The 23,153-nt window shown below is 49.5% G+C and overlaps 1 protein-coding gene across 2 annotated transcripts in view; it reads left to right on the top strand.

Annotated features, from left to right (window-relative positions):
• DENND2A (DENN domain containing 2A) overlaps positions 1–23,153 on the top strand; it is a gene marked incomplete at its 3' end in the record, with an annotated part of 49,973 nt that overhangs the window by 6,575 nt on the left and 20,245 nt on the right. The window contains exons 2-10 of one of the 2 annotated variants that reach the window (XM_084229961.1): positions 6,417–6,544; positions 8,042–8,163; positions 12,619–12,816; positions 13,892–13,985; positions 14,979–15,029; positions 15,772–15,959; positions 19,144–19,253; positions 20,355–20,424; positions 22,518–22,595. In XM_084229961.1, the coding sequence (XP_084086087.1) occupies positions 6,417–6,544; positions 8,042–8,163; positions 12,619–12,816; positions 13,892–13,985; positions 14,979–15,029; positions 15,772–15,959; positions 19,144–19,253; positions 20,355–20,424; positions 22,518–22,595 (1,039 nt within the window). Of the gene's footprint in view, positions 1–6,416; positions 6,545–8,041; positions 8,164–12,615; positions 12,817–13,891; positions 13,986–14,978; positions 15,030–15,771; positions 15,960–19,143; positions 19,254–20,354; positions 20,425–22,517; positions 22,596–23,153 lie in introns of both variants that reach the window. The other variant, XM_084229960.1, reaches the window with a different exon arrangement.

Genomic DNA, 23,153 nt, shown 5'->3' with positions numbered 1-23,153 from the left:
TGTCCCTGTCATTCTGAGTTGTCTTGGTCCACACGACCCCATGGGGCTGCTCTGAGTACTGTGCCTACAAGCTGAATGTTCAAGATCTTCAAAGGGCAGATTGTTGGATTAATTTGGGAGCTAGAGCCAAAGCTACTTTGAAAGTGTCTGAGGAGCTTGAGTTTGTACAATCATTTATTTCAGTAACAGCTGCTTTGGAAAAAAGAAGAGCCGAGTAGGGAGAAAGGAGGCTGCTCTTCAATATAAAAGAGCAATTGTTAAATCTTACTGCTCTTTGGAAGATGGAAATAGTTGGATTTCAGACACAGGGGTGGATAGAGATCGTTTTTCCTCTGACATTTCTGTTTTGTTTTGACGCCAAACGTGGGTAGTCGTGGTGCTCCAGGAAGAGATACTCAACAACAGAGACTCTATGGAGGTGGAGGTGGGTGCGGGCAGCGGGGCACCGCACCCCTGGTTTCTGTCCAGGAGTCGCGTTCTCAGTGGTGGCCAGGTCCAGGGTGTCCAAGGCTGTCTAATTCTGAGCTGAAAATAATTCTGGGAGAAATGTGTTCAAAACAATTGACTAAGAATTGTCAATTCTTAGCAGCTCTAAGAATTCAGCTGCTTTTTTTTTTTTTAAGATTTATTTACGCATGCAAGAACTGGGGTACAAGCCAGAGGTGCAGGGTGTGAGAGGATTCATCAGAGACAGAGTGGGGAACAGAACAGGCAGATTGACTGAAATCTACTGCTGAGGGGAGCAGCAGGGAGATAGGAGAGGTCTGCTGTGCCATGTGAGTAGCTCCCTGGCCGGGGATCGAACTCGTACTGCAGTGGCTATGGATAACTTCATAGTGCTGTGTCTTACCCCCTTACACCACCAGGGAGGCCCTGGTTTTCTTTTGTTTGTTTGTTTGTTCGTTTGTTTTAAAGGGCATCTTAATTTAAACAATTATTTTCTTTTTTTAAAAAAAGATTTATTTATTTATGCATACAAGAGCTGGGGTACAGGCCTGAGGTGTGGGGGGTGTGTGAGAGGATTCACCAGAAACAGAGTAGGGAACAGAACAGACAGATTGAGCGAAGTACAGTGCTGAGGGGAGCAGCGAGTGAGTCAGTAGAGGTCTGCTGTGCCATGTGAGTTGCTCCCTGGTCGGCCGGGGGATCCAGCTCGTGCTACAGAGGCTGCAGAAGTCATAGGTTGCGTCTTAACCCCTTGTGCCACCAGGGAGGCCCGCTTTTTTTTTTTTTTTTTTTTAATGCTAAAGTTGAGATCAGGTATGAGCAATCAATGGTTGTCAAAGCTTGTAAAATTTTCACACACTTTTTCAGCCAACACACATTTACCACGTACCTGTGTAGTGTAGACGTAGGACTATGGTTGTGAAGGAGACAGACTGAGGCCCTGTGGGGAAACTATTTCACTGTAACTGTGCTCAGTGCTGGGAGAAGCTCAGAGTGCAGCTGGAATGTTCCACGGGGCTCTCTAGCCGGTCACTGAAACAGGGCCAGCTCAGCCAGGAAGTCACCATCAGAGGGAGGCCTGAGGTTCCTGGGGAAGGAGAGAGCAGAGATGGGTGTTCAGTGGGCCTGAGCCAGGAGGTGAAACCTTGGGCAAAATGACTGTAGCAGCAGGTGCACCTGAGGCAGAGGTGTAGCCAGAGGGGTCAGAAAGGCTGCAAGCTGAGACCTAGAGTTCCTGAATAGCCAGCCCTGGAAGAACCCTTAGACCAGATAGGATCTCAGCCTGCTCACCTAAGAGAAACAGGACACATTTGAAGGTTTTTGAAAAGACAAACAGGCTTCAATTGCCATTTTAGGAGCTCACCTCTGAAGCAGCATGGAGATTGGAGGGTGATCAGGAGACAGGGTGGGTAGGGAGAGGAGTGTGGGAGGTGGAGGGAGAGGAATAGGCATTGGGGTGACCCTGTGGGGTGGCAGTGGGGGTTGAGAGGTGGGTAGATTCCAAGAACACTTTGCAGGTAGAACTCTTGAAATGGTTCTACTTGGGCGGGAGGAACAGGGAGATTTGGACAGAACCTGCAGGCTTCAGGCATAAACATTTGGATGTCTGGTCATCTGGCCTTTGCTCAGATGACTGTGCTGGAGGAGAAGCTGAGGTGGCAGAGAAATGTGAGTTTAATTTTGAACTTGTCAATACTGAGGTTCCTGGGAATCAGCCAGACAGAAACAGGGAATAAATCTTAAGTCAGAATTTCATTTACAAAAATAGGGAAACATCACAAATAACATACACAATAATACTTGGAATTAGAGTATTTGGCACTGGTTGTAGAAATTTGGCTAAAACAGAATTATAACCCACTTCAGCAAACTTCAATAGACTGCACAGAACATTCCACCATCTGTACAATGAAGATATATTCAAATTACATAGCAATTTGAGGGCTCAGGAAACAAACTCTGGTTGAGAGGAGGTTACACCCCTTCACCATGCTGTGGGATCCTTGAAGGCAGGGACTTCTTGCCTTTGTATCACCCACTGTGAGCCCAGCTCAGCCCCTAGGGGTGCTTAGGAAACTCCGAGGCTGGATATGCAATGAATCTGGAAATGCTGAAATGGCAGGGAAGCCAATTTGAATGTGGTTATCATTCACCCTTTGAAATTGCCATTCTATCCAAGGTCATATGTAAATAAAGGTATTAAAACTTTTTCCAAGTTAAAAAAATATTTGTATAGGAAAGACCTGCTAAGCAGTCGTATGAGTCATTTAACTGTGTTTCTCCTCTCTGAGGAGGCTGAGCAGCTACTTGAGTCCCAGAACCAGAGGGTCAGCTTGTGCAGAACAGTTCTAGAAGCAACCCTGAGGAGAAACGCACAGCCAGTGCTTACAATTGTGGTACCAGCCCGTGGTGAGACGTCAGCCTTGGTCGCTGGAATTCTCTTTTCCCGGTGGCTCTAGAAACTGGGCAAGTTAAAATGTCTGGTTGCCCCTGGATCGTGTGTGGAGCACAGTTTCATGGCATGAAAAAGTTTCTTTGTCCTTTGGGCTTCTTGCCTGGGAATTAGTCACCTGAAAGCCAAGACTTTAATACAGAATTGGAGTTGTTATTCCAGAAGCCTGTCCATGAATTCTCTTGTAAATTAAATAAGAGTTTTGCATTGCACGGGGCTTCTCAAACCATCTGGAGGACTGTGTGTTTCTAATCCTTTGCTGAGCAATACATTTGTAAAACATAACAAAAAAGAAAGACCAGAGAGATTAAATTAACAATTTGCAAGCCTCGGGTTGTATTAGTTGCTTGAAACATTTCTAAACACCTCCAGTGTCTGCTCACATGTCATCCAGGACCTGTGACATTCACCCCACACCCCAGCCTGCAGGTGGCACTTGGGGCCCTGCTGCCAGACAATGTAGAAAGCAGGTGGTGTCATGTAGAGAAAGGACTGAAAGTGGTTAGTTTTTTTTTAAAAAAAGATTTATTTATTTATGCATACAAGAACTGGGGTACAGGCCAGAGGTGTGAGGGGTGAGAGACAGAGACAGAGTGGGGAGCAGAACAGGCAGATTGACCAAAATACACTGCTGAGGGGAACAGTGGGCGAGACAGGAAAGGTCTGCTGCGCCATGTGGGTAGCTCCCTGGCCCGGGATGGAACTCGTGCTGCAGTGGCTGTGGATAGCTTCATAGTGCTGCGTCTTAACCCCTTGCGCCACCAGGGAGACCCCCCTGAAAGTGGTTAGGTTTTACCAGAATGTCCCAGCAACCCACAGAGGGCGATTTTAGAAAACATTTGGGCACGGACTGCAGGCGGGAGGCTCAGGGAAGTGGTGAGCCCTACCACGCCAGTCTCTGTGCCTCCTCCCCACTCCCCAGGTTAAACTTGTGGGCCAGGAAGGTGAGAAACAGTAGAACTAGAAGGATTTTCGAGATAGAGGAACCCGGGCATGTATAAAGAAAGAGGGAAAGAAGATAACGGTGCTGGAAAGAGGGAAAATGCCAGAAGTGTCGTGTCGGGCAACACCACACTGGCAAAGAAACGGGCATCATGGAGCAAGCTGCATAATGCAGGATGCTGCTGAAGAGCAAGATCCTGGCCTTTTCATAGAAGAATCATACAGCATCAGTTATGTGGGGGTAGGAGGACAAGGAGAAAAAGATGGATGAAACTACAGAATGTGCTTTTGTCATCCAGGGCTTTGGGGGGACATGAGTCTGCTGACCAGATGATTGTTATCTGCTTGATGACCAAGTGTTGTCATCGAAACCAGACCCCACACTCCCGGCCAATGTTCTAATCTTAGCAACCAAGCTTTCCACTGATCAGCTTCTGGGGTCCCTTGTCATACAAAGGTCCTCAGCCCCCCTGGTGATCCTGGTCATACCCCGTGATGCAGAGCCTTCCCAGCGTGATCCAGCTTTGTGCTCTTGATTGATTTGACAGGCACCTTGCAAGGTTTGGCTCCTATGACTGATGGACCAGTTTCTGAAGGGCACTTCTGACCTTTGCACAGGAATGCAGAGCTGTGGGTAACAAGGAATGGTGGCCAAACAGGCCGCCTAAGTCTAGCAGACCCACACAGAAGTACCCAAACTGGCAAAGCAGGCAGATGACTGGACTGCTTCCTCCATCTCTCGCAAGGCACTTCCCACCCCTGCTACCTGGTCTTGCTCAGTGTCTGTCTGTCTGTGTCTTCAAACACATCCACTCTCTGTGGCCAGAGGGCCTCCACACACACCCTTCCCTCTTTCTTGAAATGCTCTTCCCACTGCTTCCATCTCACTTGGATAAATGATGTTCTCAGTGCAGCCTTCCCAGGTGGTGTCCCCCTGGATGGTCTTGCTTGTCGCCACCCCTTCTTTCCATTCAGTGGGCGTCACACAAATAGGTTATGATTCTATTTGTGCGCGAGCTGGCGGATGTGTGTCTGCTGGAATAGCAGTTCTTGGAGGAAGGGGGTACCGACTGTTTTGGTCCCCCATTCGCTACGGAAACCTGAGCAGTACGTGTTGGTTGTGAGCAGGCGCTCTTGGCCTCGCTCGTGGCGCTGTGACAGCGCTGGCAGGAGCGGGCATTTGTTGACAGCAGGTGCCAGCGGCTTCACAAACATTCTCTTTCTGTTCCTTGGACAATCCTGTGAGATAAGGACTGTTTTACACGGCAGGGCCCTGAGTTTCAGCCCACTTAAGTGGTTTGTCCAAGGTCAAAGGCTGATGTCAGCATCCAAATGTGTCTAATCCCAGGGCACCTTCCCCAGGGTTGTGAGTGTTCGGAAGTGTGGCTGGAGAAGCAAAGACGTGGTGCGTTCTAAGGAGCTACCCGCGATGTGCCATCTCGCTACACAGAACTTTGTGCTAGACGCCTGCGCAGAGACAAGAGGAGCCTGGTCCCTGGGCCAGAGGCAGCTGTGGTCACCTGGACCCCAAACAAGGAGGGCCAGCTCAGGGGATGTGTCCTTTTTAACGTGGGGGGGTCTGCATGCTCCCTGAATCCTATTCAAGGAAGGCTCAGGTGTGCTCAGCAGAAATTCCTGACAGTCTACTTGGAGGGTAGAAGGTGACCCCATGGAGCCAGAGTGGGCAGGGCTATTGGGCTTTTAAAGGGGTGGGGGACTTTTATAGAGTCGGGGTTCCTATGGAAGGCTGGCAGAGAGAGGAACCTGTGAGGTGTTCTGTGTGTTTCACTCTGTGACCCACCTCATGACCTCCCCAATGTTCAGTAAAGTCACCAAATCAGGGAGACCTGAGGTGACTGTGTGTGTGTGTGTGTGTGTGTGTGTGTGTTGGAGAAGGGGCTGGACTTTGTATCAGCACCAACTCTAGCAGAGCAAGGCTCTCCCATGTGGATGTAGGGGTGCGGTGGGGGTGCTGGGAAGCCACAGAGCGAGCCAGGTCACGCGGGGACCCAGTCTCAGTTGAGCAGATCTCTGAGGAGCGGGTGGGGTGTCTCATTCAGCTCGCCTCTGGGTTTCTTGCTGCTCTTAACCACGTGGTAAAGGCGAGGGAGGCGCCCAGGCCTCCAGTCAGCTCTGAAATGGTTGCCACTGCTTCTTTCTAATGACCTAATGTAAGCCCTGTTGACATCATAGAACACTGGAAACAGACGGAAAAGTGAAAGCGAAGAGGTGCTTGCAGCCGCCCCAGCGTCCTCTGTCATCTGCAGAGACAGCAGCTGCAGATTTCGTTTCCTTCCCTCCTTTCTCTCTTCTGTGTGTGAATGTGCTCACAACGTTGGGATGTAGTTCACATGTACACGTTCCCATCGTTGCTGAACATAGTAGCACAGACATGTCTCGCAAGTAAAAGCCATGTCTCACATTTGAGGATTTTCACACCTTGCAAGAAACAGTAGATTTCAATAATAAACATTTTTGCTTAAAAAAAAAAACAAAAACAAACATTTGGGCTGTGTATTCTCCGAACTAACCTTCTTTGATTCAAATGCCTGGATTTTTTTCTCGTGCAACCCAGAAAGTCCTATGAGTTTGAAGACTTGCTGCAGTCCTCGTCCGAGAGCAGCAGGGTGGACTGGTACGCGCAGACCAAGCTGGGGCTCACACGCACTTTATCGGAAGAGAACGTCTACGAGGACATCCTAGGTGAGAGGCGTGGTGTGTCAGTCTGTCTGTGGGAGGGGAGAGGACATGGTGCTGGCGGCTTGAAGCACACGTGCTGAGACATACTTGTTCTCGAATGAGAGAGCAGGGCAGGTGGGTGGGTGGGAGAGTGACCCGTGGTGGCAGAGAAGATGGGTAGGAGGTGAGGGGGGACTGACTCTTGGCTTTGCTGCTGGCCAGCTGCACGACATGGAGCTGGTGACTTCATTTCTCTGAACTTCCTTTCTCCCACCTGTGGATTAAGAAGAATAATAGCTACCTCCCAGGGTTGTTTGAGGGTTGGAGAAGACAGAAGTAAAGCACCTGGCTCGTAACAAATGCTCGGTGCATCGGGAGGCTCACTGCATGCAAGGTCGAAGACTACCACACCCTTTGGAAACTGCAGGAGGGTAGCAGCAAACGTCAAAATTCAGACTACAACGAACATCTCTTGTTTAAAAAGTAGCTGCAGCCAGCTCGCAGATTCCAAAGGGTGGCTCGGATGCAGTGTGTTTGCATTTGTGTTTGGTGAGTGACATAATCTCCAGGGAAGTTCATAGGTTTCAGTGAAGTGTGAGCTCAGACCGGTGTCTGCCTGTGTTGGAGCTAGGGGAATGGCGAGTTGGGGGGTTGAGAAAGGGGTGAGAGGGGCAAACCCACATGTCCACATGCAAGGGACCAGTAGGGCAGATATGCACATACATCCGTGCACGTGAACGTCAGTCCCACAACCTCCACGGCACCAGGAGACACGAGACTGAGGAGAGGCCTGTGCTTGAGCTGAGCTGTTGAATTGCACCATAGACTGTTCACACGGCAGTAACCAGGTTGCTGGCGTTGCGTCCCTGCCAAAGCAGGTTTCCCAGATCCAGAGTGGATGTGGGACGTGACTTCTCTCAGCCAGGTGTGCTGCCCAGGAGGCTCTCAGTACAGGGAACAGAGACCTGGCTGAACAAGGAAGAGACTTAGTTAGCTCATGGGACCAGGATGGCTTTGTCTCCTAAGTTTCTTATGTCTCACGTTTGCTCCATTCTCAGCAGGGTGCCCATGACCCCACAATGGCTGCCAATGGCTCCCTGGAATGTGCCCCTCCCTGGGGGACAGGGGACCCTGTGTCCTGTGGGTCCCTGCCAGACTCCCAAGGCCCACTCTGACCACAGCGCTCTCCACAGCTTGTTCACCTTGCGCAACAGCACGCCCTGCAGTGACTGGCTTAGCTTGGGAGCTCCCCCCCCCCCCCCCCCCCCCCCCCCCCCGCACAACTGGTCACCACGGAGGCAGGGATTCAGAATACTTTGATTGGCTGAAGCCCTACCAGGGGGAGCGCAGCGAAACTTGCATGTCTGAGAGTAGGGCCACCGGGGTTACCCCAGTAAAAATCAAGACCTGTGACTAAGAGGAAGGGGGTGAGAGCAAGGAAAAGGCCAAGATGTTGGGTATAGATCCCGCGGAAAAGCTCCTCAGTGTCCCTAATTCCTGATCCACTCTCTCTGACCGCAGATCCGCCAATGAAGGAAAACCCTTATGAGGACATTGAGTTACACGGTCGCTGCCTGGGGAAGAAGTGTGTCCTGAACTTTCCTAGTTCTCCCACCTCTTCTATCCCTGACACATCCACCAAGGTATGAACCCTGGGAGCAGTGAGAGAGAGGGGGACCCTGTGCACCCTGGCCTAGAGCAGTCTGGGTTCTGGGCTCCACTGACTCCCACCTTCGTGCCTCGAGTCCTCCTGGAACCCCCTGGGCTCAATAAACTTCCTCCAACATCGTTTTAGCTTCTGCATCAGAAACCTCCCCAAACTGGGTGGTTAAGAAAAATACCCTTTCATAAGCTCTAAGATATAAGACCGAAAGGCACAATTCAGAACCAGTGTTTTTATAGGATTCCATCATTTGTGGGTTTGTAAAAGAAAGACTTTTATACACACACATGTGTAAACATTCATATGTTTGTGTCTGTGGAAAAATACCTCTGTGAGGATATTGGGGGACGAGTAAGTGGGACCTTTGTGGAGTTGTCTGAGGGTCTGAGTACGTGGCGGTCAGGGTTGAAGACTGACATTTGTAACAGAATGTCCCATTGGATTTTACTACTATGTCCATTTAGAAAATATAACTGCGTTTAGGACATGATTAGTTCAACCCACTGCCTGCAGGACTGAGTTCACATTCCTTAGCTTGCCACTCAGTAGCCTTCTGATCTCTGCACACCCATTCCTACCTAATTTCCCACAGTTCCTCTGGCTCCCCTCCAGCCAGAGCCTACAGCTGCCCTTTGGATGTTATAGGCCCAGGATCAGCACACCTTTCCTCTAAAAGGCCAGTGAGTAACTATATAATCTCTGTTGTAACTAACTACTCTGGGCAAAACAGCCATTAACAACACAGACAAATGCATGAAATGAGAATGTTATAAAGAAAAAAAAAGAATGTTATAATAAATCTGTTTAGGGACACTGACATTTGAATTTTATAAAATTGTCATGTGCTGTGAAATATGAATAGCCTTGTTTCAGCCACGTAAAAAATGTTCTTAGCTCTTGGCTTCCTCATCAAAAGGTGGTGGGCCAGATGTAGCCCCTGGGCCATGATTTGCCCTCTCCTATGCTAAGTTATTTCTGCCTCTGCCCTAGGCTTTGCCTGGACCTTCCTCTCCCATCCTTCCAGGCCCAGCTCAGTCATCCTTCCTCAGGGAGTTTCTAGGTCAGCCCGTCACCTCCACTTTCTATAATACTTGGTGGGCTAAGCTTTCATTTCACACCTAATTGGATATACTGCCTTATGACAGCTCCATGAAAATTTGAATTTTGATTTAAGTCATGTGGCATATCTAAAAAAAATATCCCCAGGGCCTCCCTGGTAGTCTAGGGGTTAAGTCTCAGCACTATCACCACAGGGAGCTGACCCACATATGGCACTGCAGACCTCTCCTGTCTTGTCCACTACTCCCCTCAGCAGTGTATTTCAGAAGATCCACCTGTTCTGCTCCCTACTCTGTCTCTGGTGAGTCTTCTACCCACAACCATCCCCGCACTGCACCTCTGGCCTACACCCCAGTTCTTCTACGCAAAAATTAAAAAAAAAATTAATTACATTTTTAAAAATTTAATTTTAAATTTCTGAAGGTTCAAAAGTATATATAGGTGACCCTTCAACCAGGGGGTTTGAATGATAATGGTCCACTTACACATGTTGTTTTTTTTCCTATCCTTGGGTTCCCCGGTCACAGACTCAGCCAACCAGGTGATGCTTGATTGACTGCCTGGATTTGGAACCTGAGTATTCAGGGCTGATTATAAGTTATACCAAATTTTCGCCTCTATGCAGGTAGTCAGCACCCCAATCCCACTGTTCAAGGGTGAAGTACTGTCTTTTGTTTCTCCCACTAGTAGTTATACAATATTTAGTTGTTGATGAAATGAAATGCAGGGAAGCCAGGCTCCTGGTGTCAGTTTAAATCCCCGGGGAAGGATCTGTCTGCAGCCAGGAGGACATGGTCTCCCTCTCTGGGATCCCTTGCAAGGTCAGCGTTGGCTGGTAGGCGGGCTGTCTTTGTGCTTGATGAAGAGTTGCAAAGGGAAATCTTCCTGCAGCGGCCTTCCTGAAGGTGTTGAAGATAGAACCTTCATGAAGGATTGTTCTTACTGACTCAAATCAATTGCTACAGTACTTGTCCAACCCATCAACTGCTGTTTTCTCCTCCTATGGAAAAGCATGTTATCATGAATGATCCATGGCAACCGACAATTAGCAGTTTCTACTTGCCTTGGAAAGGTGTTCATTGTGTTTCCATTGTCAGATGGAGGTCTTTAACTTTTAGGCAATCTTTCAAGAAGGAAGGCTGTCACGCCTGTCTGTCCCCTTCACATCCTCCGCCCGCCCTGCTCTTACTTCTTTCTGGGAGGACAGTGCATTGCCTCTTAGGAACAATGAAAACCAGCTGCCCAGAGCAGTGCTGGGTGCTCCTCCCTAATACCAGAAAATAAGACTTACCAGCCCTTTTCTCCCTCCTTCCTGCCAAGAGAGAAAACCCAGATCCTTTGTTCCCCAAACAGCCAAACACAGTAGGCAATCGTGTCGACGAGAACTTGAGTCCAAAGGTAGCATCCTGCAGGGTTGTCCAGCTGCCCACGCCCATGTCCGATTGCCGCTGACACTTGTAGGCCATTTGCCTTTGCAGATGGTCAGCAGGACTGCCCATGCTCATGCCTCTGCTCTCCCACATCTGGATGTCTGGCTCGTGCCCCTGTTCTGGGGGACAGCTGCAGACTGTCCCACTTCCTCCATTTAGCTCATCAAATATTCATAGAGAATCTGCCCCATCTGGGCTGCATCTGGACCAAAGCCCTTATTGAAGCAGCCCCTCGTGGCGACCTCCTCTTCCGGCCACAGCAAGGCCCTGTGCCGTCTTCTGGGGTGTTCATTTATTAGACTGTGCCTGGTCCCGGTAGACAGGTGAGGGCCGGTGGACAGATTTTCCTCAGAAAGGAGCAGGTGCTGATGCTTACAAACGCACCACACACGCGCCTGAGGGGCTTTACTTGTGTGTTTGCTGCAGACAGAGAATTATACTTTTTAATGTTTTTAAGAAACATACCTTATATTTTAAAACAGAACATTCTCACTATTAAAATTTTCTTTTAAAGCAAAACATTGAAGAAAATGAAACTCATCCATAATTAGGGGGTTTTCCTTTTTCTTTATGATCACCTGTGTTTTTTCTTTTTTTTTTTTTTTAAAGATTTATTTATTTATTTATGCAAGCACTGGGTACAGTCAGAAGCGCAGGAGGGTAAGAGAATTTACTGAGCCAGAGCGGGGAGCAGAGCAGGCAGAAGGACCGAAGTACACTGCTGAGGGGAGCAGCGGGCGGCAGGAGAGGTCTGCGCGCCATGTGGGACCCTCCTCTGGTGGCCGGGGAGCAGCCGGGGATCGAACTGGTGCTGCAGAGGCTGCGGGGAGCTTTGCAACCCAGCGCTCAACCGCTGTGCCACCGGGGAGGCCCCCACCTGTGTTTTTTCTTTTTCTAATAATGCCCAAACATTCACAAAGCTGAAAATAATTACTCTCTGGCCTTTAAGAAAAAGCTTTCTGACCCCTTAAGCCCATGATTTGCACCCTCACTGCCAAGACCTCCTAAGGATGATTCGATGTCTTCCGTCTGCTTCCCAGCCCTCTCTCCAAGTTACAAAGATGCTCCTGGTCTGGTCTCGCTTCCTCACCTCCCCACCTGTCCCCAGAGTGTGCTCTTCACCTGCTCACCTCTCCCCCGGAGCACACCCGGTCTTCTCTTTCATCAGCCCCAGCCCCTCACACAAGCTCCCTAGACATTTGGTGGCTTATTTTGGGTGCTCTAGGACACCCGCCGAGCGCCGTTCTCCAGCTTTGTGAATGTCCGGGCATTGTAGGCCATCCTGTTTCTGTCACAACCACTCGACTCTGGGCATAGTAGCTCAAAGGCCGAGACAGCGACGAAGAGGAGTTGTGGCTGGATTCCGTCAGGTGACCCGCAGCAGGTTACCTGACCTGTCCTATAGTTTAAAGAGGAGGTCACCCCAGGACCCGATGGAGGATGGAGGGTAGCTGCACTGTGGTCCAGAAAACTCTCTGAGCAAAAGCTCAGAAAGTCTCCCCTGACAAGCCTGGAGTAAAGCGCCCAGTGATCCCACTCAGCCTCCACTGGTCTCCACTTGCTTTAGAAAGGGCTGTGCTGTGTCTTGCTTGCTTGCTGCTTTTCTTTCTTCTCAAACCTTTTCACAAGTAACATCTTCGGGTGCACACTCACAATCTAAATCTCTAATAAAAACAAATACCAGCTTGTTGCCAACAAGTGGATATGCGATTCCAAGGCAGCGAAGGAATTAGGGCCATTTCCTTGGAATTCATTGCAGATGGAATTTTCCACAGTTGGACAAGTGTTTATGGGGAGCCCTTATGGGTGTAGCTAACTCCACACACCCCAGATCCCGGGCCAGCTGCGCGGCTCATTTTCTTACTCCTGATCACTGGGATCACGCCATCACTCCCCACCTGGACCCCTCCATTCATTTACCCTTTTCTCCTTTCCCCTCACAGCAGTCATTGTCCAAACCTGCTTTTTTCCGGCAAAATTCCGAGAGGAGGAACTTCAAACTGCTGGACACTAGGAAGCTGAGTCGGGATGGAACTGGGTCACCTTCTAAAACCAGCCCCCCCTCCACCCCCAGCAGCCCTGATGACACTTTCTTTAATCTTGGAGACCCACAGAATGGCAGGAAGAAGAGAAAGATACCCAAGGTAACAAGCTTCATGCTCACCTGTGCTACCTTCCCTCAGAGGAAGGCTCAGAGGGGTCTGGCAGAGAGCAAATCACTGGGCCTTTCTACCCACTGTGTCACAGGCCAGGGGAACTTGGTGAAGTCAGCAGGCTGGGGTGCCAGGGCCTCTGTCATAATCATTCTGGCAGACCGGTCGCCTTCCTCTTAGCCATTCCTCTCTAGGCTTTAGCTGCCCTCCAGATCACGCATATGTGTCTCCAGTGCCCAGCCTCAAAAGCCCACTGCACCCTCCCTCCTGTCCTCGCACGGCAGAGCTCTGTATCCTGTGCTGACCCAGACTCTGTCAAGGTCAAGGTGGCACCGTGTGGAGCCTGTGCACTAAGGCAGCCCTCATCAGAAGGACAGAGATTGTCTATAGTTTTCATCCCATTCTTCAAAGTGGCTCTGGGCCTAGAAGTCCAGCCAGGGGGAACTCAGAATTTTTCTGCTCTTGAAAGGCCTGGGTGGGCCGGAAAGGCCTGGTAGATGGCCCCAGGTTTCAGCCACATGATGGCTGTGCTAGAAGAGGCCTCTACATAGGGAAGTGACTTCTGGGCCCCAGAGAAGTCGCCAGCCTGGAGTGAGTGGGCCTCTGCAGAAAGGACAGAGTCCTGGGTGCAGGGACTGAAGGTGGCTTCACCTTAGGGCTGCTTAGACATTCTTTGGCATGGATCCCACCCAAGGAGTCCTGCCTGGGAACTTTCTGTAGTGGGGAGAGGACAGAAATGCAATTCCAAACCACGGTGACATCACAGTACTAGAGGGAGAGCCAGCATCCCACCCTGCGCTGGTCTGCCTCCCAGCTAGACGCGATGTTGCATTTCAGCCACGCACCCGTACGTCAGTGGGGCTGGCAGTCTCCATTAGTGTCCTTGCAGCTACATTCCTGTCTGGCAGAAAAGAATGATTGAAAGATGCCAGCAGGGCTTTGGGGAGCATCTCCCCCCTCCCGTGTCCCTGGCCCTCCGTCACCCTGGGAGATGGCCAGCCAAGGAGGCCCAGCTGCACACGGGTGGGGCTGCTCACGCTGGCGCCTCTCCTCCGGTGTCTGGCAGCTGGTGGTGCGCATCAATGCCATCTACGAGGCCCGGAGAGGGAAGAAACGGGTGAAGAGGCTGTCGCAGTCCACAGAGAGCAACTCGGGAAAAGGTAGGACCCACCGCCGGGCCTCCTCCCCCAAGGATGCCTCCTGCCTCTTTGTGGGTGGCTCGCAAGGAGGAGTACAAGTGGGTGCTTGATGAATGTCTCCCCGGGACTGACCGCCGAGGAGCCCGGGGCTCAGCCCTGAGGCGCGTCCTCTCTCCATGCCCAGCCGACAAGCAGGGTCAGTGCTGCGTGCTCTGACCGGTCCCGAGGCCTGTTCGTGGCGTCTCTGGCTGTGCTGTTTGATGTCCGTGCTAGAACTAGGGCTGAGTCAGTTTGGAAATCTGTTTAACCAGGCGGGCACAGACATCATTGAGCCGTTCCCTTTATTTATTTATTTATTTATTTTTAAACTGTTGTGGGTGTTTTTTTTTTTTTTTTTTAAAGATTTATTTATTTATTTATTTATACAAGCACTGGGTACAGTCAGAAGCGCGGGAGGGTGAGAGAATTCACCAGAGCCAGAGCGGGGAGCAGAGCAGGCAGAAGGACCAAAGTACACTGCTGAGGGGAGCAGCTGACAGCAGAAAAGGTCTGCGCGCCATGTGGGACCCTTGCCCGGTGGCCGGGGATCGAACCGGTGCTGCAGAGGCTGCGGGCAGCTTCGCAACCCAGCGCTCAACCGCTGCGCCACTGGGGAGGCCCTAGCCATTCCCTTTAAAGAAGCAAGAAGAAAGCCCTCTCTCTGAGCTGTCTTGGACTTGTGCTACCACATATAAAAAGTTTCCTTGGGCCTCCCTGGTGGCGTAAGGGGTTAAGTCTCTGCACTATGAAGCTATCCGCAGCCACTGCAGCACAGGTTCGATCCCCAACTAGGGAGCTACCCACATGGCGCAGCAGACCTCTCCTGTCTCGTCCGCTGCTCCTCTCAGCAGTGTATTTCAGTAGCTCTGTCTGTTCTGTTCCCCACTCCAGCTCTTGTATGCATAAATTTAAAAAAAAAAGTTTCCTGCATCAGAAGAATTCACATTTACAACTTTCTGCCTTTTTTTGGTCTAGTGACAGATGAGAACAGCGAGTCTGACAGTGACACCGAGGAGAAGCTGAAAGGTGAGGGGAGCCGTGGCTGTGCGGGGTGCGGGCGGGTGACTAGAATGCTGCCCACCTCGAGGGACCAGGCAGAATGTCTTTGTGTGAGCTTGTCTGAGCTTGTCGGGAGAGGTGTGAGTGTCTGTCTGTGGGGACAGTGGCATCCACAGGGTGCTCAGAGGAGGTCAGCTGCGTGCCTGGCCAGAATGGGCCTCTGTCACCAAGTCCCTGACTCCAGAGAGCCAGGGCGGCCCCAACAGCAGGGCCCCCGTTTCCAGGTCTTTCCATTATGTCCTAGGTGTTTCCACACCTGTAGAAGGCTCAGCGCTACTGGGACTCCAGAGGCCTGGGGCACTTGACCCCCTTCTGTTAAAATTGCCATGTGATCACGAGAAAATCACTTAACCTTTCAGGACCGCTACTTTTTCATCTGTCGTATGAGGTCGTTGAAGCACCTGGACCTGTGCGTCCCGACTGGGTGATCTGAGTCTGGGCTTCAGTGGGCCTCCTGCCCCGTCAGCCAGCAGATCCATGGCGGAGCAGAGGCCCCACATTCCAGGCCCCTGCACCCCAGTTAGCCTGGTGGCATGTCAAATCTTGCTCTTCCCAGAATTTTGGCAAGGATCCCCAAAAGAAGAGTTTTGTATTAATTTACTAAATGTGGGAACACATTTTTAGATTAGAAAAAGTGCTGAAGCTGAGAATCACGCGCCCTCGTGCAGCGTTGTGCAGGTCCCCCACGTCAGGCTCTCTCTCTCGCCAGCTCACAGCCAACGCCTGGTCAACGTGAAGTCCCGCCTCAAGCAGACCCCGAGATACCCATCCCTTGACCGGGAGCTCGTCGAGTACCAGGAGAGGCAGCTCTTTGAATACTTCGTGGTCGTGTCATTGCACAAGAAGCAGGCCGGGGCCGCCTACGTGCCGGAGCTCACCCAGCAGTTCCCTCTGAAGGTACTGGCGGGCCTGGCCTCTGCAGCCTCCCACCCCATGGTTCCCCACAGGCACTCTCCAGAGGCTTAGACAGCCACATTAAAAGATTTTTTTGAGGGGAAAGTTGCATAATCACTGTTAAAAAGGGAACTAATCCAGAAACATATAAAGACACCTATAATGGCCCTCCACAGAGACCATCACTGTTAGTGTGCTGTTGTGTTTTCTTCCACTCTTTTCTCAGTGTCTTTTTCTTACAACACTGGGATTGTATGTTATTTAATTTTGTGTCATGTTTGCTAAATCTATCATTATTTGCAAATAGTTGACATAAACTCTGAAGCATCATCTTTTAAATGACATAATGCTCTGTTAGCTGGGTAGACCCCAATCGATTTAACCATTGGAAACGTAGCTTGCGGCCAGTGTTTCTTCATGAATTTTTAACATTGTGGTCATCATTCTGTACCTGCTTTTTTGCATGTCCAGCTATTTATATCTCTTTGCCTTCACTCACTTTCTTGGTCAGACCCTTTCCTCCTCCTTTCTTCTTTCTAACTTTTTCTTGAGCTTCACCCCACTCCTGTAGTCTCTTAGTCAAGGTTGACACACCACATGTAAGAGATCATGTCAGCCATGTTCCCTTAAAACGTGTGATGCCTCAGTTACCCTTATGACAATTCACGGACCCTGGGATCTTTCTAGCCATCTGTGGTTGGTTGTATTTGTGAGAGAGATCCCCGCGTACCACTGTTGTCAATGTGCTCAGGTGCATACAAAAACACGTGTGTACACATGTGCCTCGGTCACGCCTGTGTTGACAGCACAGGTGCTCATCTGTGTGGGTCGTACTGGTGATCTTGGGACCAGTGGATGCATCCAAATGGTGACTAGGCCACATGAAAGTGTTGGGACTTGCGTCCCTATCAGACCCACTCTTCAGTTCTCCAATGCTGTTTCCACTTTGGAGAAATGTGTTTGTTTCTTCCCTGTGTGTTCTTTACAGTTTGGGGTCCTTCACTCTGTGGTGAGTAATGACCCTCCCAACAACTACAGCCAGCTAGTGTTTACTGCTCTTCAAGGCTGTCCAAGGGCCCTTCAAAATTATTGCTTTGGCCACAGTCAGAGCTGATGAATCATCAACTCAAAGACTGTTTCAAGACCAGTTGGAATCTTCTAGGTCATGAGTGGAAGAGAGAGGCGTTATATAGAAAAGAAACCACTTATTCTGAAGAGGAAAAGCTGAGGAATAATTAATGATTGGCTTAGAGTCTATAAAGGGAGACGGTGTTTCAGTCATCAATTCATTGAGTTGTCTCAACCAGTAATATTGGTAGCAGTTTCATTAAATTAGTTTTCCTAGGGGGCTCATGCTAGAAGTAGGTTTTCAAGTTGAAAACAATCAGGCAGGTGCTCTGTTCCTTTGAATGTTTTCTTCAGAGACCTCCTTTCTCTGACTGTAGACCTCACAAACTATCTGCCAGTTAATAGCAGAGGCTTAGCGTCCTCCCTGGTGGTCCAGAGTTTAAAGTTTCAGCACTATGAAGCTATCCTCAGCCACTGCAGCATGAGTTTGATCCCTGGCCAGGGAGCTGACCCACATGGCGCAGCAGACCTCTCCTGTCTCCCCGCTGCTCCCCTCAGCAGTGTATTTCAGTAGATCTGACTGTTCTGCTCCCCACTCTGTCTCTGGTAAATCCTCTCACACACACCCCCCGCACCTCTGGCCTGTACCCCAGTTTTTGTATGCGTAAATAAATAATTCTTTAAAATTTTTTTTTAAGAAGCAGAGGTTCAAAGATAGGTTATTAGAAAGAGTGAGACATCAATGGAAAACATTGAAACCATTAAAAACAGAATTTAAATTAGACGTTACTGTTTCCCAACTTCACAAGTTCAGACTCCACTTGCTTCAAATTGGTGATACTTCAAACTACTGAAGGTAACTTTGGCATAATTTATTTTCATTTAATAATTTAAATAAGAAATTTAACCTAGAAACCTATCAACATCAACAACAAAATGTCACCCCTTCTGCCCAACACTTTGGAAGTATTGATTTGTAAGCAAACTGTGCTAAGTATAAATTACTGGCTTTTGTTTCCCAGACTTATACATAGAGCGCCAGCCCCACCCCCTCAGAGAGCAGAATCACCCTCCTGCCCTTTCTCGGTACACAATCCATGTCAGTACAGTATGCTTCCCGGAGGGGTACTTTTAACAAGCCCAGATTCCTGTTCACCCACAAAGTAAGCAAACTTAGGGCTTTGACTATAATCTCTAAGTCAGACTTTATTATTTCATTTTTTTTTTAAACAAGATGATATCCACTCTATGGGATGTCAGATAAACCAAAGAAAGACAAAAACTAGGGATCAAGGTCATTTTTATAATTCACCCAAAACAAACCCAGAAATCTGAAAGCAGAATGGATGTTTCCAGAGGGGGAAGGAGGAGAGAGCAAGGTAGTGAGGGGTCCCATGGGCTATGGTGGAAAATTAGGGGTAATTTGGTGGTGGGAATGGGTAACATATATATGAAGAGGTGGGACTAGTGTTGTAACCTTAGTTACCTTAGTAAAAATAATGCAATTTTAAAAGGAATTAAAATTTTAAAAAAAGCCTTAATGGGAGTTGGGGGGAGAAGGTCACTTTTATTCCTCCACACTGGTGTGTGGTCCTGGGTGAGTCACTTCACATCCCAGGCTTGTTTCCTTATCTCGAAAATAAGACTGTGGGCTGGATGGTGTCAGTTTCCTTCTAGTACTCACATGCAGGACGCTCTGAAATTGGTTGAAGTGTTTTCACTTAACTAGACGTATTTGCTAAAAAAAAAAAAAAAAAAAAAAAAGCAGTCTAAAATTTTTGCCAGGAGGATAGGCAGCTTTGCCGGGTCCACAGCCTGGAAGACCAGATCTGAGGATCTTACAGATACGTGAGTCTTCTGGAAGGGGACTGCTGACTTTCTCCTTATTGATAGTTATATTCCAGAATGTTAGGCAGAGACCGTTTCTCTAAAGCACACTGCGTTTGTTCTCTGCACTTCCCTTTGCTGACTGTAGTTGGGGGTAAAGGCCTCAGCAGACTGAGCTGGAAACTTCCAAGGAAGGAGGTGAAGGTGAGGGCCCCCGGGTGGGAAGGTGGGAGACATGGCCTTCCCCAGCATCTGCCTCATTCTCCAACGCCTCTCACTCTTCTCCCTGCAGCTGGAAAGGTCTTTCAAGTTCATGAGAGAGGCTGAGGACCAACTGAAGGCGATCCCCCAATTCTGTTTCCCTGATGCCAAGGACTGGACTCCTGTCCAGCAGTTTACCAGGTGTGTGCCACATCTCCCCTCCCCCACCCCAAAGACCACAGTGAAAACTAAAGATGTGGTCAGAGTTGGCAGCCCCAGAATTACTGCTGCTGCTAAGCAATGCTGATGGGCCTGTGCCTAGAGATGTCCTTGCCCTGGTGCTTTCAAAACTTTCCTGGGGCCTCCCTGATGGCCTAGGGGTTAAGTCTCAGTGCTGCCACCACCATGACCTGAGTTCGATCCCTGGCCAGGAGCTGACCCACATAGCACAGCAGACCTCTCCTGTCTCTCCCGCTGCTCCCCTCAGCAGTGGATTTCAATCAGTCTGCCTGTTCTGCTCCCCACTCTGTCTCTGGTGAATCCTCTCACACCCACCCCAGCACCTCGGCCTATACCCCAGTTCTTCTATGCAAAAAAAATTAACAAATGAAACTTCTCTGAAGGTATGAATGATCCTGCTGAGTGTATAGATTCCCAGGCTTCCCGCTCAGTTGGGAATGTGTTTTTCAGGTGAGCCTTCGTGAGGGGCACGGAGGTAAGTCTGAGTCTTGGAAACTCCAGGGAAGCACTGCCTGTCACCCTCTCTTGCCCAGCGCTCCGGAAACTTTCCCTCACCAGCCCCCCAGCCATTACTCAGCCTCAGCTAGGCTTGCGCTCTTGCTGCAGCTCATGCTGTCAGCACGATTTTTACTTTCAGGCATCTCACCAGTTGATCAGACTCAGCAGGTGTGTCCGAGGGTCACTGTGTTCCTTGAAGTCAGCCCGAGGTCTTCAAGGACAGTCCAGGCCTCACGGTGGACAGGTCCCCATGAGCGCCTCGCCAGGTGCAGCTCCAGAGTGACACAGATCAGTGCCTGCTTCACCTGCCCCCTCACTGGGTCACGTCCCGGGTCACCCACCACCTCCTCGTGCTCCGGCTGATTGGAGGCAGCGCCGCTAGCACACTCCCAGCACACGGCCGCGGTGTTGTGTGCAGTCCGGGAGGCAATCACATGAGCGTTCAGGGCGCAGGCCGCACCTGCTCCCCGATGCCAACTCCGAAGCCGTGGGTGACCAGAGGCGTAGCATGCCCCGGTCCTGTCTCACTTGGCTCTGTAATGCATTTTGTTTTCCCTCCCGCAGTGAGACCTTCTCATTTGTCTTAACTGGAGAAGACGGGAGCAGAAGGTTCGGTTACTGCCGAAGACTGCTGGTGAGTCTCACAGCTGTCGGCCGGCTCCGGATCTGTGTGGGGCCTGCACGCATCCTTGGCCTCTGGGGCAGGCAGCAGGGAGGCAGCAGGCGGATGCAGGGAGTTAAAGACCTGGAAGGAGATCTGGGGGGCTCTCCTGAGTCTTACTGGTACAGGGGCTAACACCTCCGTCTCCTGGGGGAAGAAGACAGTTACTGTATTGTTTTCCTCACATAATAAAGTACCTTTCTCTCCTTAAGCCAATGTCCTTACTAGTAAATCATGCTAAACAGACCCTGGCAGATCAGAGAGACCTTCGTAATGGTTGCTGAGGCTTCACGTAGGATGATGTTATTGTTGATGACGTAGATAATTCAAGAGTGTCTCCTTCAGAGGGCCTCCCCGGTGGCACAGCGGTTGAGCGCTGGGTTGCAAGGCTGCCTGCAGCCTCTGTGGCTCTGGTTCAATCCCCGGCTGCTCCCTGGCCACCAGAGGAGGGTCCCCCATGGCGCGCAGACCTCTCCTGCCGCCCGCTGCTCCCCTCGGCAGTGTACTTTGGTCCTTCTGCCTGCTCTGCTCCCCGCTCTGGCTCTGGTGGATTCTCTCACCCTCCCGCGCTTCTGACTGTACCCAGTGCTTGTATAAATAAATAAATACATAAAATCTTTTAAAAAATAAAATAAAATAATTAATGGTTAATTAAAAAAAAAGACTTAAAAAAAAAGTGTCTCCTTCAGAGTAATCATCTTTATTTATTTTTTTTTTTTAATTTTCTAGAGGCATGTCTTATTTATTTATCTATTTGTTTGTTTGTTTGGTTGGTTTATACATGCACTGGGTACAGTCAGAAGCCGGGAGGGTGAGAGAATTCACCAGAGCCAGAGCGGGGAGCAGAGCAGGCAGAAGGACCGAAGTACACTGCTGAGGGGAGCAGCGGGCGGCAGGAGAGGTCTGCGCACCATGTGGGACCCTCCTCCGGTGGCCGGGGAGCAGCCGGGGATCGAACCGGCGCCGCAGAGGCCGCGGGCAGCTTCGCAACCCAGCGCTCAACCGCTGCGCCACCTGGGAGGCCCCCAGAGTAATCATCTTTAAAAGTCAGAAAAGTGCTCCAGTGAAACAACCATGCTAAAATAGTTTAGAATTTGTCTTTTTGAAACCCATTCTTTTGAAAATCTTTAGTAGGGGCTAAGCGTTTTCCTCCAAGAGTGTACCTGACTCTTAGCAATCAGCTGATAGATAAGGTCCAGAATAATGCCTGGGCATTCAGTAAATATTTGTTGAATAAATTAGTGAATGAGATAAATAAATTTGTGAATGAAAAGTATGGATAATAATTGTAAAAGTTAAACAGGATAATAATTTCCACTGATAAAATTAAAGTATTAATATAGATTTTTCCTTTGGAATTATCATTAAAATAGGCATGTGGTATCCAGGTAACTCCTTAAGCAGAACTACAGTCATTTGGATAGACAAGTTAAGCCTCCTTGCTTCATGTTCCATTGGCCACGTTGAGCACCTACTGTGTGCACAACATCCTTCGTTTGGTCCTGCCTGCATAATAAAAATATATATGCTAAGTGAAATAAGTCAGAAGAAAAAAGATAAATATCAGAGAGTTTCACTTATACGTAGAATACAGAGAAACCAAACAAAGGGTCAGGAAAAAGACAGAACTTGCAAGCTGACCATATCTGAGGCATCTAGCAGGGGAGGGGGAGAGAGAAGGTCAGAATCAGGGCGGGAAGAGCACAGAGGACTGTGGTGATGGATCACGGGTGCTGTGGTGGTGGGAGAACTACGGGACTACACCGGAGGGATAAATCAAATACTGTCCAGAAATTAACAATGTAAGAAAATAAATATAGGGGTGGAGAGGGAAAAAAAGGAACTAAATACAAAAACCAAATTTATAAAAATATAAATATATATACTACGTGACTAGAAGGGTCACCCAGCTGTAAACTGGGGTATCAGTCACTACTTACCTAATGGGTTTTCAAAAGGTACAGTATGTGGAAATACCTGGTAACCGAGAACCACTCAAACACCAGTGGGTTCTTTCCTCCCCTGAGGGGATCACACTCACCATGTCCTTTGTTTCACTCTCAAAGCCTGGTGGCAAAGGGAAACGTCTTCCCGAAGTCTACTGCATCGTGAGCCGCCTGGGGTGCTTCAGCCTCTTTTCAAAGGTGAGGACTTGGGCCCCAAGGAAGGGAGTGATAGGGGACAAGGCAGGGCCCAGGAGGACATGGTACTTTTATGATCCTACTCCTTGTCTTCTTCTTCCCCTCACCCTACCTCTGTCCTCTATCTTTGGGACAGGAAATAAGAGTTGGTAAAGGTCAGGACCCAGGAGGTGGGAGAAGAGAGATGGTCTCTTCATGGTTGAGATGGGAGGGACAGAGGGTCTTCCCAGAATTTTCTATGTTTTACTTTCCTTCTAAGCATTGTCTTTTGTCTTATTAATGCTTGCTGGACAAAAAGGCCCCCATGATGGCTGGATGGCTGGATGGATGGATGGACGATCGGATGGATGGATGGATATGTATCTGTGTATGTATGTATTGTGTGCATGTGTGTGGGGTTTAATGTAATAGTGCTCTGAATCTATCAAAATCTAACTCTAATTTGGTCCTCTTTTTGGGAAAATGGGCCAATAGATCAAGACAGGAATTGCCATATGGTCACCACAGTCTCTTGTGCTCTCCCCTCCCGTTTTGACCTCTCTCCCTACTTCTCCCCTGCTG

The sequence above is a fragment of the Talpa europaea genome (assembly GCF_964194135.1).
Source record: "Talpa europaea genome assembly, chromosome: 3".
NCBI lineage: Eukaryota > Metazoa > Chordata > Mammalia > Eulipotyphla > Talpidae > Talpa > Talpa europaea.
This window is presented reverse-complemented; position numbering and strand designations above follow the sequence as displayed.